This window comes from Aplysia californica, unplaced genomic scaffold (genome assembly GCF_000002075.1).
Source record: "Aplysia californica isolate F4 #8 unplaced genomic scaffold, AplCal3.0 scaffold00068, whole genome shotgun sequence".
Lineage (NCBI taxonomy): Eukaryota > Metazoa > Mollusca > Gastropoda > Aplysiida > Aplysiidae > Aplysia > Aplysia californica.
This window is the reverse complement of record NW_004797338.1, coordinates 540,048-557,658: the sequence shown is the minus strand read 5'-3', so window position 1 is coordinate 557,658 and position 17,611 is coordinate 540,048. Positions and strand designations below refer to the sequence as shown.

General features: G+C 38.9%; 1 protein-coding gene across 1 annotated transcript; it reads right to left on the bottom strand.

Annotated features, from left to right (window-relative positions):
- Window positions 1–1,401: 1,401 nt before the first annotated feature.
- LOC101861345 (enolase-phosphatase E1) lies at window positions 1,402–17,376 on the bottom strand. The gene is made up of 6 exons (XM_005093717.3): window positions 17,162–17,376; window positions 13,259–13,360; window positions 11,083–11,279; window positions 8,848–8,980; window positions 7,678–7,801; window positions 1,402–3,568 (listed from the first exon to the last, which is right to left on the bottom strand). Exons 1-6 carry the CDS (start codon window positions 17,270–17,272, stop codon window positions 3,294–3,296), a joined length of 942 nt encoding a protein of 313 aa, XP_005093774.1. The 5' UTR covers window positions 17,273–17,376; the 3' UTR covers window positions 1,402–3,293.
- Window positions 17,377–17,611: the final 235 nt, after the last annotated feature.

Sequence of the window (17,611 nt, the reverse complement as noted above, 5' to 3'; positions counted from 1 at the left end):
CTGGGGGCAAAGGTTTGAGCTGCTGTCACCATTGTCAGTGACAAAAAAAAACCCGGTCCTCTTGTGGACGTGAATCTCCTGTACAGGTACAATATAATTGTACGTATGTATTGGAAATGCAAACTCTGAAGGTGGGTGGTTGGTGGGTACTCTGGTGTGGTTTCCTCCTTCTTTCCTATCAAACATCTCCTTTTAATCTCCCCTCATTCTTTTTTGTTTGTTACTCCCATGTGACATCTCTAATCTTCGGCACTTATATGACCTTATTGTGTTGCAAGTACCGTAAAACTCTTACGAAAAGAAACAACCCTGAAGGTCATCATGCTGGCTGTCTGTCATGGGGGACAACCCTGTTGAGTAGTGGGGATTTTTTTTCTGGATTTAGTGATAGTCAATATGAAATATGTTTTGATTTGAAACTTGGCTTCATCAAATTTATGACTCATCAACCTTTGATGACACAGACATTACCCTTAGCACTGGAAACTATCAACACCCAAATTCCATAATGGCATTGAAAACTGTAAACTGTAAGAAATGACCCTCCATGAACCATGTCAAAAGGAAGTGGTCTTTACTTTGCTTTAGTTTAACACTTTGCCGCCTCATCTCGCAGATACGCGATGTTTACCACCCAGTTTCTTTGGAATTTTCCCAAAATATGACGGCAAAGTGTTAAATAAAGTTATACGACACATGCATAATATAAGTGCTGTAGATCAGAGGTATAACAAGAGAGTAACAAACACAAAAAGGAGGACAGATAAGGGCAATATACATGTGATAGGAAAAAAAGGAGCAAACCAAACCAGAGCACCCATCAACCACCCATGTGGTCTTTACAGATGCTCTTGCTCTTCTAAAAACTCCCATCTATAACCAAGAGAAAGACCTGTGAATGAGGAGATATATCAACAGGCTTGAACAGGACTAACTGCTCTTACGGCCAGGTTCAATCTCTGCAAGTTCTGGCTCACTGCAAGGCCCATGATAATGGATATGAATAATTAAATTAACTGTAAATTGTCTGGGAAGACACTCCTTCCATACAAAACAGAAGACTGACCAAAGCTCAGCCTCCCAATTGTATGGAAGAATTTTAAACTCAAGCACCTCAGCTATGACCATTCCGTCAGATTCTGGTGGCATCGATAGCCTTGTGGTTGGACTGGTTAACGACCAATGGTTATGGGTCTGGCCCTGCCACTTCGATCCTCCTTGGGGAAAGACATTTCACTGTATGAATTTTCCTAACTTCTCCCTGACAGGAATGGGTACTCGTCTAAGACCATGATCTTGTCAGTGTATGTCAGTATTTTTAAGCACCCTTAAACTTACAACAGCATGCACTGAAAGCTGACACAACAATAATCACACAAAAAAAGGAAAAAGACTGAACCATTGATGTATGAAACTACAATGTAATTTGTTCATGGTCATATAAACACATAAGGATATGATGACTGAGAACAAACAAAACTAAACAAACAAACAAAAATCCCAAGCTTTCCAGAACCTAGGGAAACACTCGAAAAAGTAAACATACCACGCAGGATTGTGGTCTAAAACTTTGGGAGCTTTTCAGTGAGCATACAGAGGCCACTTCATTGTATAAATAAAGCCCGAAACGGAACAAATTTCATTGTCAAGATTTATTATTCATAAATAAACAGCACCATAACAAAACAAAAAGAAAAGACTTGACCAGTTGATCAAATTACAAGACTGAGATTTCTTTCTGTAACATGGATCCTCTAAAACAAGGACATGCAATAGAACACAAGTGGGAACTTTAGAACAGCTTTCAGGTGCCTTTGCTCTGACCCAATATAAAAAGAAGGAAGAAATTGTGTGAGGAGATGACAAAATCATACATTGGATTATTACAAATGTGCAATGGTTTTGTGTAGTCCACAAGGGCATGGAAATGACATGGGTACATAGGAACAACTTCTGGTCTGACCAATGATTCCACATTTTGATTTTGGGACTGAAATGATGTAATGGTCTGCTCATATCTTAAAAATGTGTATGTACATTAAATTAAAAAAAAGAAAGAAAAAAAAAGAAAATGACAATGATGAAACAATGCAATATGAGACGTAACGGAAAACAAGTGATCAACAACAACAACAAAAATAACAAGTATCATAGAAACTTTTTTCCTAAACATGAGCATCATATTCTGAGTTCATTGATGCAAAAAACTAACAACTGACCCAAACCTTTCTAAGTAATGTTCACCGCATCACTACTCTCACAATTGCATTTGGAAAATTACACAGTAAATGAAAACAAAATTCAGATAAAACTTGCTGCGAATATCCATCAATGATTATTTACAAAAACTGTAAATTTTCAAGAATTAAAAAAACTTGTAGTAAAACAACGTGGCAGCGTAAAAACAACTGGCAAAGACAACGAGAGAGGTGAAGGAGACAAAAACTTGCTGTCCTCAGAGATTATTTCATTTCATCAAAACTGGAAAGTTTCACGAAACAAGAAGAGCTGCCAAGGTTGACTATCTCTGCACAAACATAAGCACCACATTTCATTGCACATGTACCATTGATATGGAACGGAAAAACCAGCATATTCTAAATGGTAATGATCTGACTTTTTCCTGGAACAACCTCCTAATAAAGATGCCTGGAGATATGAACTGTAGACATTTGGTTTTCCTTTCTCAAGTCCAAGGGTTACCCAAACCTGACTAGGGACAAGAGATGTATAAAACAGATTTTCATTGTCTTTAAAATAGAAAATTTTAGAGACAGACAGACAGACTGACTGAAAAGAGACAGAAACAGGTGAAATGAAAACAAATAAAATAAATACAATCATTAAATGCTTACAATATCAAAAAGTTTACATGTCATGATGAGGGAACTTTACAATATAAAATAATTGGAGATTTCAATGACTGAATGGGAAACACAAACCTCAAGAACCTAGCAAACAAGGTAGACAAGAGTGAGATCAATTCCTTCAGATTTCCACTGATTGTCCTTTCTGACTGTGGTGGGGGAGAAAAATATCTCTGCTTTAAATTTTATTCTCTAACAACTTCTGACTTGGAGAAAAGTAAAACTGTTTAGAAACATCTTTGAGGTATCTCATCATGCTGCTAAAAACAAAAGAACTGACAATTGTCTTTGTACTAATCTTGTAATCAATGGTTATCATACACAAAACTGCTTCCTGTCCCTCACCACCACATCGCCTTTCACTTTCTACTGAATAAACAGATCATGCACACATACACACAAACATACTACTTTCTAATTCAGTATTTAGATATCATCAGGATTTTCATCGTCATCATCATTGTCCCCCTCTCCCTCTTCATCATCCTCATCACCCTCATCTTCATCATCATCATCATCATCTGCTTCACCGTTGTCACCCGCAAAACGCTTAATGTCATCCTCATCATCTTCATCTCCATAAAGCTCGTCAAATCTTTCGATGCACGCAAAGTTTTGGAGATGTTCGTCTGTCAAGTCAGCATTGCCAGGTCGGATCACCAGTGCACTCCTCAAACCTCCCGCAACTGCCGCCTCTGCCTCTGTTGTAGTGAAGGTCAAATGAGTCGTCAGTAAAGGGATTTTGCAAAGGGGCAAGCAGGAGAAACAGAACATGCAGTATCAAAAATATGACTACAGCCAGTCAAATTCTGCTCACTAAATTAAGAATTGATAGCTGTCCATATTTCAATTTGCACCTTCAAAAAGCTTACTTTCTACCATAGAGGGTGCCAGAACGCCACAAAAAATTAAATAAAAAACAAGAAAAACAAGAAACTGACCTACACCAAACGCAAAAAGCTTTTCATACTGATCACTCTCTGGCTGGTATTTTAAAAGTTCAGACAATCTGTATTACGCTTCTAACAAACTTCAATAACAAAGCAATTGAAACAAACCTGCATTAGTCTCTGTGTCAACAAGATTAACATAATTATTCTCTCACTGAATAAATTCATAATTGATTATTGTGAAAAAAAACCTTAAAATTTACGCAGCTCTGCATTTTAAAACAAAAAGACAATTAAAACATTACACCCTAAGGGTCTGGACGGGAAGTCCATTCCTAGATCCTAAGCAAGGGGATGGAACCCACCTCCCGTGAATACAAATTTAAAAAACACATTTTAAAAATACTAAACAAATTTCAAAAAACCTGAAAAAATAAAAAAGTTAAAAAATGAATGTAGTTTCAGAAAAATATAACTTTATGTATGCACAAACAGTTGGAAATGTTCTAACTTTAGTTCAATCGGAGCGTCCAACCCTCTCAGCCTCGTGGTTGGGCCCTAGATCTAAATTCTACATCTGATAAATCTGAATCGCCCCAAACTCTTGCTACAATGTTTTCATAAAAAACTGATTAATCTAATTTGTCATGAATATCCTTTTTGCTCAAATCCATCATTATTTCCTTTTTCAAACTCAGTTGTGTTGCTCTTCAACAAGTCGAGACACCTTCGAAGTGTCAGAAACGCAACCGCACTTCGATCGGCTCTAATTTAGTCTAATACTAAAACTACTGGCCTTAAAAATGTTGTTTCGGTATCAAACGGAAAAAGAAACATTTTGCAATAACTATGCAAACCAAAATCTCGGCCCCAGAGTCCCGTTAAGGCGAGACTTCATTTCTAAAGACGCTATGACGGCGCGGGCGGTTCCGGGCGAGTTAGTGTGGAGCGCATAAGGAAATTCTCGGACAAATCGCGGGCGAGTTAGGGTGAAATATTAACCCTTTCACTCTCACAGCTATCCCTGCCCAACACACGGCGCACAAAATCAGCCGAAATCACGCCTTTTAGTTGCACCACAGCTCCCGCTGTCCATAGGTAATTAATCACCCTGTCCGGTATATGTTGACCTTTTTTATCGCACCGTTATAAAACGGGATGCGTTCTCGATAAAATTGTCTCATTTACTACCTCAATTGCAGTGGTGCCGTAAGACCCATCAAGTAGTTTTAATTTATAGACTTTAGCAACACCATTTCTCCTCCTCTTAAAGAAAGTCCCAGTCTTCTACGTTTTATACCAGGTGTTCCCCACGTTTCTGTTTGATGCATGTGTAACATGCTTTTAATTATTTCAAACTGAGGATAAATAATCATTTATTGCCACAAAACGGAGTATTGAATTTTTTTGGGATTAGTATGTGCGTTTTCAGTAACAAGTCTTGTTTTAAGTGTGTAAATTTCTGCACTACCGCAGTTGTGGTTGTTCAGTTACATCGGATTATTGTGTTCGGCCCGCGAATTTACTGACGTTATTGCCGTATAAATCGAAGACCTTAAAATTGAGCACACCCCTGAAAGTCATGTATCCGCTTTAAACAGTCTGTGTAGAGTGTGCGGAAGACTGAACATTACAGAGAAGCAGAGAAAATCCTTTAAAAAGCCGTATTTATGTTCGGAAATAGCCAATGATCTCTTCCTTGTGTTTGGGTGGAATATCAAAGATGACACTGGTGACAAACACTCCAAATTTATGTGTTTGAAATGTTATAAAACGATCTATGACGCTAAACTCGAAATAGTGCAGAGTCCCTACAAACATTTGGTGTGCTTACAGTGAAGACTGTGATGCAAAAACATGCAGTCTGTGAACAGAAAAAAAAACTGCTCTCTCTTGGCTGTGCCACAGAAAAGCAACGTGACCCCCAGTCTCACTACAGCAGTCAGGAAACATACACAAACCAAGCTAGTCCTAGCACCAACATTTCTGAGACAGACACTACCACACTAAGTACATGTACCCATGCTCTCAGCACAGACTCTACACAAAAAAACGACCCACACAGTACAAGTCAGACTTGCCACACCGACCCTCAGTCTGTTGTCCCAGTCAGTGACCAACACGTAGATGTACAACATGCTGACACAATGATTCAGGATATGAGTGTATATATTAGCAATAAAACCTATAGAGCCTACTCAATAATTCATGTAGAGTTAAGTGAGGGAAATGTGTGGATATTTACGGCAAAACGATGTATAGATCAACAATTTTGAGGTTACGGAAACTGTGATAGCAGTGAAATTTGATGAGTAGATAACTTGAAGTATTACGTTTATGTCCCTCAAAGATGAACTTACCCTGATGCTCAGTTTTCGAATTATCGGCACTCGTTACGTCATAACTGGAAACGCTGACAGGAATCAGACATGACCATCTTGCACTTTCTGTTACAACTAAACCGACTAATACTGATTCACTTTGTTTATGAAATATCATGAAAAAGACTGGAACTTCTGATTCCCTCATGCAGCAATGTCTTTCAGTCAATATTATTGCGTTAATTAGCGCTCAATTCAGGAAGAAAAGTTACGATTTTCTAAACCTCCCGCGCGGTCACGCGGACCGAAGAATGCCCAAGCGATGACCCCGCTCACCGTCAAAGGTCAGCGCAGCACTAGCTACCTGAGTTCTCAACTAAAGTATCCTGTTTCTGTGCACCGTGAACAAAGCTGAAATTCTGGCCAAAGGGACATAACTCTGCTCAGACTGCATGACTATATTATTTTCAAAAATCATTAAAAATCAGAGCATGAGTTTAAAATTACAGTTTAGGTGTCAGAGCACAGATAAATGAATAAACTACAAGAAAATGTATTGTGTACTAGGTAAAAAAAAAATTCTGAAGTAAAAAAAAAAAAACCCCAAAAGACACAACTCGCTTTATGCACGAAGAAGTTCATGATGTTTCACCCAGCACAGTCTTTTGCAAAGCCTAACATGGCACAAATTGCATCCTGTCACGGTCTCACTCGCTCTGCCACGCTTTGTAAAGTTTCTGGTTTTTGCATGCATTCTGATCACAACGTGCTCAAAAGGATTTGATGTGACAGTGCCCACAGTTGTCATAGTCCCAGTGCTGCTTCTCCCTTTTTTTACGTAGTAGTAGTAGAGCTAGTAGTATTAGATTCTAGCTAAAGTGCTGTGAGGGCTAGGCCTATCTTCTTCATCAGTGTCTTCTAAATTATCACCTCCAGTAACGATCTCACCATCAACATCACTATCATAGTTGTTCCCCTCCCCTAGAGCCTAGACCTAGATCTCTGACATCGTGTTCGCTCTCCTACTATAGTTCTCACTCTCACTCTCATGACTGAGTGTCCGAGTGACTACTTGTACTACCAGTACTAGATCTGGCCCCTTGGTTGACGATATTGGTACTTAAATCCCAATTATAAGTGTCTCCATCGTCCACGAAGTTAGATTTAGGTCTCTAAAAACACTAAATTTAAAAAATCACCGCTCTCGCTTGCTTTGATCAATTTTCACCAAATAAACACGACAGTAAAGGACAACCACTCTAGATACTCACTAAAAGCTCCACAATCTCGTAGGAAGCGAGACAATGTAGAAACGAAAGTAGTGTAAACGGATGAATTGAGTGGGCGTGTCGGTGCACATCGGCGACTATGGGGCTTAGCGATGATGGCGCACATCGGCACCTCCAAGTGGCAAAAGGTTAATATGAGGTTTAACAGAAAAAATTATGTGAAACTAATAGTTCTAGAGTTCTTGCGGTGAAAAAAAAACATAACAGCAGAAACACAACATTTCTACAATTAGCAGAATCTCTTTCAAACAAAAAAACAAAACATTATTTTTTATTCGGGGGGGGGGGGGACAAAACAAACAATCATAACCTTCTGGAATATCTGTCAAAAACAGGATATCTTTGGGTTCATTTCCAATTTCAGCTGCAATCTTTTTGTAGCTTGCACTCTCCGTTTTACTGCCAGTTGTTGTATCAAAATGACCAGAAAAGACCTGGAGAGAGTAAAAATATGACATCAGAACCTCAAAGGGCAGAAAGTACTTTCAAGCACATGGCCAAATCTTCCACATTATTCACAAATCTAAATTCTCACATATTTTAAAAGGTGCACAGGGATTCCCTGAGCTCACAATTCATCCCTTGCTGCCCATATAAGGCAAGGGAACCCCCCCCCCCCCTCGTTTGAAGGTAAACCTCTATAATATAATACTGACTACAACATTTTATCATGGCAGTTCTCATTGCAAAAGTAACAAGGGGAAATCACCCGATCACCCGAAGATAATCAGACATTCAAGTCAAACCTGTCTTAGTGCTGATTTGAATGTAGAGGTCCATTTTGTATATAAAGTGTAAATGATGGCAAAACAATCCCACACTTCTGAGAGGTGTTCAACGAGCTCATTATGAAAAAGAATAGTGAAAAAAAATTGTTGAAATTAGTGATGCTTCTGATGACATCTATACAAGTGAAATAGAGGGAGACTCATTCTGATGACAGTAACAGGAATGAAAGTTAGACATAGCTTCTTCAGCTGAGTAGGCCCATTCCCACAAAGAAATACAGTACGCGAAATATATCTAGACCTATGAGAGAGCACCCTCGTGCACATGGTCAATGTAAACCAACATTGAGAACAGTTCAGAAAAGAGAGACTAAGTGAGTTAAACAGCTTAATTCCTAATCACCAGGAAGCGACTCTCAGCAGCTCACTGTCAGAAGCATTGCGCCGATGAGCCGCAGGCAGTGGCTCGGTCCCCTTTTACAACAACTATGGTGTTATATTAGTATTTGGCAATAGCCGAAAACAGGTCTCTTTTATTAAGAGTTCCTTCTTTTGACACCCAACTATCAAAATAAATTAATTTGTTCTCGTTTAATGACGTGCATGTCACCTTTAGGTTTCATACCAAAAAAAGTTGATAAACCCCCTCCTGAGAAAAAAGAGTTAAGTAAACTATCCAACAAAATTTCACAATGTACAATATTCTGAAGCGAGATTTTTTTTAAAAAGAAGAATCTTGTTATTTTACTTACATCAGTGAGATCCCCTTGACTGGAATTGGCAAACAACAGTTTCTGGGCTTCCACACTCCCGGAAGAGAAGACGTACAACTGTACTCCTTCCTCTGCCAGCATCTTCAACATCGGTCCAACGTCTTCAAACAATCTGGTGACCAAACAAATGCATGTATAGAAAGAAAGAAATCAACATGTCTGAAAGTCCAGCAACTGGACTTGCCCACATTACTCAAACAAAATCTAAATAAAGTCAGAAAATGAATTTGTAATCTCATCAAAAATGTTTAGCTTTGGTAAACATATTGAGAACTTAACGATATGTCAGTGGAAAAAAAAATAAGTGAGGGAACCTAATGAAGGACAGTATACCTTGCCAACGCTTAGCATCCCATAGATCTTAAGAAATTAACCTGAAACACAACTTTTTATTAACAATAGTGAATGTACAGAAAAAACTCCAATCTACAGTCCACTGGATGTACAACAGACAACTGGATGCACCTTACAAAAGCCATGAGCTGACAACAGAAAGATTTAATTGTTTTACCGTTTCCTGTCACTCAAAAACCTGTTTCCAACAGTCTACCAAGATGAAACTGTCAATTAATGATTTTCATAGGCACAAGGACCTAATGACAGAAATAACAAGCCACTGATGACAATGTTGATGTGAAGAAGAAGTCACAAGCAGTACAGTGTAGTCTCCGCCTAAGATCCCATCGCTTACGATCCTGGTTTGCTTAAGATCCCGTTGTTTTAAGAAAACAGAATTTTTACTATATAAAAGTCACCCCTAAGATCCCACTCTGAAGGTCTACATTCGGCTAAGATCCCGCATTTCAAATCATTATTAGCGGAACAAAAACCCGGGCGGGACAGCCACAGCCGATCAACCAAGAGTGAAAAGCTGAGATCAATAAACTGTTTGTCGCATCTAAGATCAGCCACTATCGTGAATGTGATCACATACACGTTGTAAAACTCAATGAAGCGATACAATGTTTGTCCCAGACGGGATCACACCTGGGTGTGAACTGACCGACATGTTTGTTTTCCCCACGCATTGCACTCACACCTGAGCTCTCCCCCTTAACTTACATCAGTTGCTGGGTGGATAGGGCCTACACATTCCCTCCAGGCGGGATCACATCGAACCATGAACTCTTCCTTGACCATTGCAGCAGCTGTCTCTACTCCCGAATTTGCGAGACAGACTGAATTTTAATTGGTGTGTTCACAATGTAATGGGGTGTAATGACAAATGTGGTTGGGGGGGGGGGGGGGGGGGGGGGGACACGGTCAGAGATTGAAAGCTATAAATTTTCGACAGGTAAAGGGGAGGGGCAACTGGAGAAGCATAAATATTGAGACTCATGATAGGATAATGAGTGAAAATGGCACGCCTCATCCCACTATGCACTGTGATAGGTTATCAAAGTTAGCCATTTTTTGCTCGCCATATGCTATAAACCCACCAAGGGGTCAGTTCATTTAAGAGTGGAGGGAGACCATTTTACTGATTGTGAGCCTTAACATGGGTCACCATAGATTCTTCCCTGGGTTTGTCAGTTAAGATCCCAGTTCGCCTAAGATCCCGCACTTCCTTGCTCCCGAGCACCGGGATCTTAGGCGGAGACTACTGTAGTAACAATGATGAGCAACTACATCTGACTTCAATAGAAAGTTTTTGCTTGGGACGGGAAAGAACAGAAGTGAAAATCATGAGGGAACAAAAGACTAGCGAGTGCAGACCCAGTCAGCCCACTTTTCCAGAGCCCTTTAACAAAAGAGCAGAGAACTCAGGAAAAGCTTGCGTCCAGCACAAGGCAAGCACTTACCAGGAACCAACAAGGTAAAAGAGCAAGTCGAAAGAACACCTGGTGCTTTGATCTAAACAAATGCACAAATTAAGAAAACTGAATATTCCAGGGCACAGCAAGTCAGACTGGCCCAGGACCATGATGACTGAAGAGAACATGACACAAGAGTAAGATATTTAAAAAAAGGATGCACATACAGTAATATATCGATAACTCAATTTTGTCGAGACCGGCCACGGTAGTTTGAGGGCTCAGTATTTCGTGGTATATCTTACAAACATAAAGAAGAAAGAAAAAACCAGACCGTATGCATCATTTCGAGTCTACAGTGTTTGACCTATCCGTGTTGTACTGAGAATAAACAACTCGTAACAATTCATAAAAGACTGGCACAGCTTCACAAAAATCAGAAAAACCCTGGGATACTTACTCTCCTTTCACTTCTTTTGATTCGTAAGCATCTTTCCATATCAATCCCTGCAGTGCCTTAAGCTCTGTCGTTTTTCTGTCGCCATCCATCTGCCATTTGACATTCTCAGAGACAGCTTTCACGACATCTTCTTTACTTGCATCTCCTCCCGGGATTTCAACAGCTCCTTCTACTTTCTCTTCTTTCTCCTTTGTGGCCTTGAATTTTAAAAAAAGGATAAGTCAGGCATCAATGCATTTTGACCATTCTAAAGCTTTTAGTTTTCCTACCACAAAAAGTTATATTCACTGCTTTTCTTCTAAGAAGAACAAAAATAAGTGACAGGAAAGTTGGAAGGGTAAAAATCTTTGTTCAATGATAAAAATCTTCATAAATGAGAACCATTCATTTTTTATCTAAAAGAAAAGGTGCTATTTCAGGGTTATGACATCAATCACAAACATTTTTTCCATTCCAGCATATAAAAGACAAAAGTTATTTCTTTTTTTAAAAATACACAATATAATATATATATATAATCTATATGTGTGTCACGATGCGGTGGAATCAGGTGCTCGTCAATTTTTAGGAATGTGGAATTATAATATTAGTATCATCTTAAAGTTTATTCACATGTCTACCTTTTGATGAAAAAAGTACCCATCTATCTTGAATAGAAGTCGAAATATTTGCGATCGAAGGTGGTGGGGGTCGCCGGGTTTCGGAGGTAAAATTAGCAAAAAAAATGGCCACTTAACTTTGGTGACTTTCATTACTTTCAAACCTTGAGAGTCCTTGGAAACTTAAAATTTACATTTTACGTACCTTTAACGCTCAGCTGTTCATGCAGTGCTATATCCGTAACATACCATGGCTGGTGATTGGTATTCCGCCCATAAAATACAAAAACTTTTATAAAGAGAGATTTTGTAAGGTACTTTTATCAAATAAAAATGTTTAAAATTGATGTTTTATAATAAAATTCTCTCTCTGAAATTTCTGGTTTCAAGGGCAATAACCGAGAATTTGTAGAATGCACAAGAACGGCCCTCATTTCTTTATTTTTCAACAGAATGAGGGGTCTTTTACATATTACAGGCAGAATTGAGTGTACTTTCTCATCAAATTAAAGTAAACTCTAAATTGCGATTTTTTTCCTTTTGTGATTGTTGTGGCAGTCCGATTTCTGTTTCTGCATCTATTTTCAGTACAATTAAAAATGTCACACCTCAAGAAAGCTTGACTAATATGAAAACTATCGGCTAGATCTGAAAGACCAATTAATTCCCTTTCTATTGGCATATATATTAAATTTCCAGATTCAAGGGAAATAACTAGGAGTTGAAGGATGCACTAGAATGCTTCAGTTACAGTGGAATCCTGTCATAACGAGAGGGAGGGGACCGGTGCAAAATATCCCTTATAGCAGGATTCTCGTTATTAGGGATCCAGTAATAAATTCAAGGGAAATAGTAAAGTAGGCCTAATCTATGAGTTAGGTGTTCAGTTTATTCCTTTTTGTATTTCCCCTGAAGATGATTTTGTTCAACATGATCTCTAGCTCCTAGGTCTTACTTGATCAAAAATGGAATCAGGTTTCTTTCTCTAGCACTAGCAATGTTGACAAATCGGCTTTGGCGATCAGAAAGAAGGGGCTCTGGCTCTAGGCTAACTTGCCCGTTGCGTTGTTCTCCACCCCATCACACTCTGTGGTGCGTTGCGTCTGCTTGCGCACGTCACACATTCACTCCATCTATCACAGCATTGTGACCTCTCCATCCCGCACCAGAGAAGTGAGAGGCACGGTATACCTAGTTAATCTAGACTGGGCTGGCCTATCACGCGATGCGTTCTGCTTGTCTGCACATGCCACACCCTCCCCACTCATTCGCTCCGGCCTTCATTGTTGGTTCGCATGGGCTCTCCCGTTCTTTGTTTTGCTGGATCACCAACAACTTTCTCAACTGGCGAGGTTTATGTTAAATTGGTCTGTGCGCTGTACACAGCAGCAGCATTATTCCGCTATAACTGACTCGCGTGACTGTCTGATTGCGCAATAGCAGTATTTTATTTACAAAGATAAAGAAGGGAAAAAAACAGGGTTTTAGAAAGTGTCTTTATAGCAGACTTCTCGTTGTTTCAGGACTCGTTATAAGTGGACTCCACTGTATCAAGAGTAAAGCAAAATTCAATTTACCAAGTCTCTGAGGGCAGTGATGGCCTTCTGGACCTCAGCATTCTCAAAGTTCTTGGTGAGAAAGCCATCAATGTTGTTCCTCACATATGGGAAAAGTGTATCCTGGAGACAAAAGACATTTTCAGTGAGTCAAAATCAAAGAACGACATCTCAAAACCTCCTTTAAAAATGAAAGATTGTCTCAGCAACTGCTCAAGGCTAGGCAGGAAAGTTTCCATTTGACAATATCTTCAAAACTAAATTAGTTTTTTTTTACTTAGTAAAATGCCTTTGAACTAAATGGGTATCAAATAAATAAGAAAGGGTTAGGGGGTGGAGCTGGAGTGTTAAGTAAAGAGCAAAAAAAAGATTTACTTCGGGAAAGCAGTTTTGGAAGAAGAAAATAGAAAACTAAAATCTCAGAGGAATATGTTTATCATATATGATTTCACATAAAAATAAAGCTTGATCGATACTTTTTCAAATTCCAATAGTTTTTCTCACACCATCCCTCTTCTATCCTAAACCAAGATCTAGTAGCAGTAGTATAGTGGTAGCAGGGGTAGTAGAAGTGGAAGTAGTTGTAAGCGGAGTAGATAGTAGAAGATATTTCATATTGACCAAACCTGACAGGGTTTTAGTTTTGTAAAGCCTAATTCGTACAAAAATGTCTTATTACTCTAGGGAGCTTTTTTTTCTTCTTATTTTGTAGAAAATAATTGTTTATGCATTTTACTCTGTTTAGATCTAGTTTGTTCTTTTAAATTGTATTTGATGATAAAAAATGTTTTGTTTGGAATAGGTTTCTGGAAACAATAAACCCCCACAAATCAATATACTATAGATACTGGTATTCATTTATTTTCATTCCCACCCCATGCATGTATATAACACTTTTTTTCTTCAATTTTATCCCGTTTATACAAATATTGACTATCCGTTGCAAATTATTAGTTTTTGAAATATTTCATAGTTTTTAATTAACCTTATCCGTGCGTCGTGTTTTACTATTGTATCCATATGACGTGGGGAACTCTGTGCCACCACTTTCCAAAGAGGAAATTTACTCGTTAATCCAATCCATATGCTTTGCATAGCTGCTAGCGGTCTGTCAAAATGATTTTTTGAAAAATACTGAAAGTTTCAAAGAGATCATCGTACCAGAAGTATTCTTAAAGTGAAGAATACAACCCCAGGGGTACAAAATGACCCCAGGGCGTACGGACAGGGTTTATTTGACCCACATCCCGCTAAGCCTAATTGGCGCTCATATGACCTTAAGCAGTTGCGAGCGCAGTAAAACCTCTACTCTACTAAAACAAAGGCTAATTCATTGCATAGATCTAGTAATCTCCCTGCTTTGGACCAATCTGGCGGATTTCGGGGGAGGGGGACATGCCCTCCCTGAGGTAAAAAAAATAAATCTCGGGAGATTATATATAAATGGCCCTTTTTCCTCATAATTCGTAATTTTGATGTTTTGCAATTAATATTAGGTTAGAAAGTTTCCAAATATTAACTGAGTCACGACAATTTTAATGGCCACACAAGTGATCTGCAGCAAACAAAAAACGGCCCTCCCCCCCCCCCCCCCCCAAGGTGTGCATCTTCATCTGTGTGCAGTGTGGTGGCGGTAGTGAAAGAAAAAAAGGTAAATTTTTACTTTTGCTCCCAGACACAGATGCACTGATTTGAAAGCTAAACAGCCATAATTTTTGCTGCAGAACACACGTAAGGCCTTGCAAATCAATTGTTTTCCTAGTAAATATCAAACCTAATTGCCAAAACATCAAATCATGGTGAAATGCAGAGGGATACCCCCCTGAAACCCCCCCAGAATATTTTTACCTGAAACCCTCCATGTCATTAAAAACAAGTCAAATAGTACTATGCCATTGGTCCTCCTGTAATATTGTTAACAGTTCTGTTTTCAAACATCAATAACTCAATAACTATTACTATTGATTTGCGGCAAAAAAGAAGGGTATGAATATATATTCGTGTTCAGCATGCAAACCCCCCAATTCCATTTTGTGAATTGAAGGCCGTTTCAAGTCATTCTTGTAATAATAATAATAGTAGCCGTACAGACTACTACGCTATTATAATAACACTAAGCAAATATAATATTTATTAGAATAATTGTTGGTTCAGAAGCATGAACTGAGAGAGGGGGCGGCGATTTTGTAGTTTCGTTCGTTAAAGTCAAGCAGGGGGGGGTTTCAGGGGGGCTTGCTCCCCTGACCTAAAAAAAAACATGGAGATGGGGGGGTTCAGGGGGGCATGCCCCCTGAATTTTATACTAATTTGATGTTTTGCAGTTAGTTGAGTTAGGTTGCATCCCTGCTCTTTGTGTAGTATTTGGTCTTCAAGACTTCTGGATTTCTTCTCTGGATGTAAACAAATGGATCGTGGACTTTAAGGAACGGAACTACAAGATCACCTGAGGGGGCTATAGCTATATATATAGGCATAGATAGGCACTCTTCAATCTCAAGCCAAGGATGGAACTTAGAATAGTGCTAGATCTGGACTAGAGACTAGGGCCCTACAAATAGATCTAGATCTATAGGCTTGTAAGTATGAGTGAGAATGAACAGGCCAAGCCTGGTGACTAACCTTGCCATTGCATTGATGGTAGATCTATTCTAGATCTAGAATCTAGACCTAGAGTAGATATCTAGGTTAGATCTGGCATAAATTGCATTACTGAATATAATGTTACGAAGTAGATCTAGATCTACAATCTAGATCTAGGTCTAGAGATATTTAGATTAGTCCTATTTTTTTAATTAACAAAAAACTAGCCTCTATTATGACACAACAATAATTAGGCTAGAATCTATATCTAGAATCTAGGCCTAAGCCAAGCATCCTAAATTAGCTAAACTACTTTAGGCTAAAGCTAAAGCCTGCTGTCTGCGTCGATGAAAAACGTAATTCTTCTTTCTCACTCTCGATGAAAACTTAATTCTAATCCGTCATTTCAATAACATTAGGCTATAAAAAATATTGGCGACAGGACAAAACAGACTCAACCATTTACTTTCTTCAACCCATGATCAGGTCAGTTGAATCAGCTTGGGCCAAAGCTTGAATGATGTAGGCCTAGAGCAGAGAGCTGTTCCCCCCTCCAATCACCAACTTGCGGAAGCCCAAAACCGGAAAAATCCAGTTACAAAGCATTTTGTTGTCACGTGACCATAATCGATGCACAGGCGGCTTCCTTCAAACGAGCCGGTGTGTCAAATAAATTTACTCACGTGACACACCAATGGATGATAATAACTTGAGACGGACAAACTTAGAGCAATTACTTAATAGAAATTCAGAACATAGATAAATATTTTTTTTAAAATTGTTTGCTTTGCAACAACAACCAAAAAACAAAATAATGATTGACGTTTGATCACTTGTCAGTAGCGCATTAAATAAACAGACGAAGCCGAAGAAGGTGCTAAAACACCATTTATACAAAAATAAATATTGCAAGTTCACGCAAAATTAACAGCAAACAAAATTATTAGCTAGATCTAAATCGTATTAATCAACAAAAAAAAGACCCTTAGTCAATTATATTCTACGCAGTCATGAAATTCCGTCTTCGATACTGATTCGTGATGATCATGGCAAACGAACCAGAGCACCAGGAAGAGCTTTCTCACACACTTCGATTTGTTTACACAAACATCGCACACAGAATCATATCGCTTTTTCTGCAAAATCAACCACAGTATACTTTCGTTAAATTACTCGTTTGAGGTTAAAACACAAAAACAAAATTCCCCATCATGAACAGAATAAAAGTAGCCATTGCAGCCTTGAACTGCCGGACTGATGTGTAACAGAGGCGAAAATAGTAACGATAAAGAAACGCGTCCCTACAACACTACTGCGTGAAGAACAAAGCTGCACAACACTTACCTTTACAAATGAAATAGGAGTTGTAGTGCCCTCAATGTCGAACACAATTGATCGTACTCCAACTAACAGAGATTCTGCTTCTTCAGCAGACCTTTTCTGTGGTGCCATCATTGGTAAAAATTAAGAAATTCTTATTTCTCTCACTCAAGAACAAAGACGCCGGCGGCCTCACTCCGTACCGTAGCACTGACAGGTGCGCTCTCCATTGATTGGACGCTAGACCGCGAGGGGGCGCTACCAAATTCGCTCGTAGCGTATAGCATTCTATCACTTCGTGGCCTCCCTCGACACAGTTCATTTTATGTGAGGTGTCTGCGTGTATCAGATCTACATTCTTCCTTTTCTGACTCATAAAATAGCAACTTTCAATATTAACGATACTAAAGTATATAAAAGACGATAGCTCTTTATTTGTATGGCTAAAATTGTGCAAACAGTATTATAGACATG

Excerpts from the sequence above, each read along its gene's own strand:
- LOC101861345 (XM_005093717.3), bottom strand. The coding sequence starts at position 17,272 with ATGATGGCACCACAGAAAAGGTCTGCTGAAGAAGCAGAATCTCTGTTA. Across the intron at positions 11,280-13,258 it reads TCACTGCCCTCAGAGACTTG|GCCACAAAGGAGAAAGAAGA; the intron begins GTAAATTGAATT and ends TTAAAATTCAAG. Across the intron at positions 7,802-8,847 it reads GTCAAGGGGATCTCACTGAT|GTCTTTTCTGGTCATTTTGA; the intron begins GTAAGTAAAATA and ends TACTCTCTCCAG.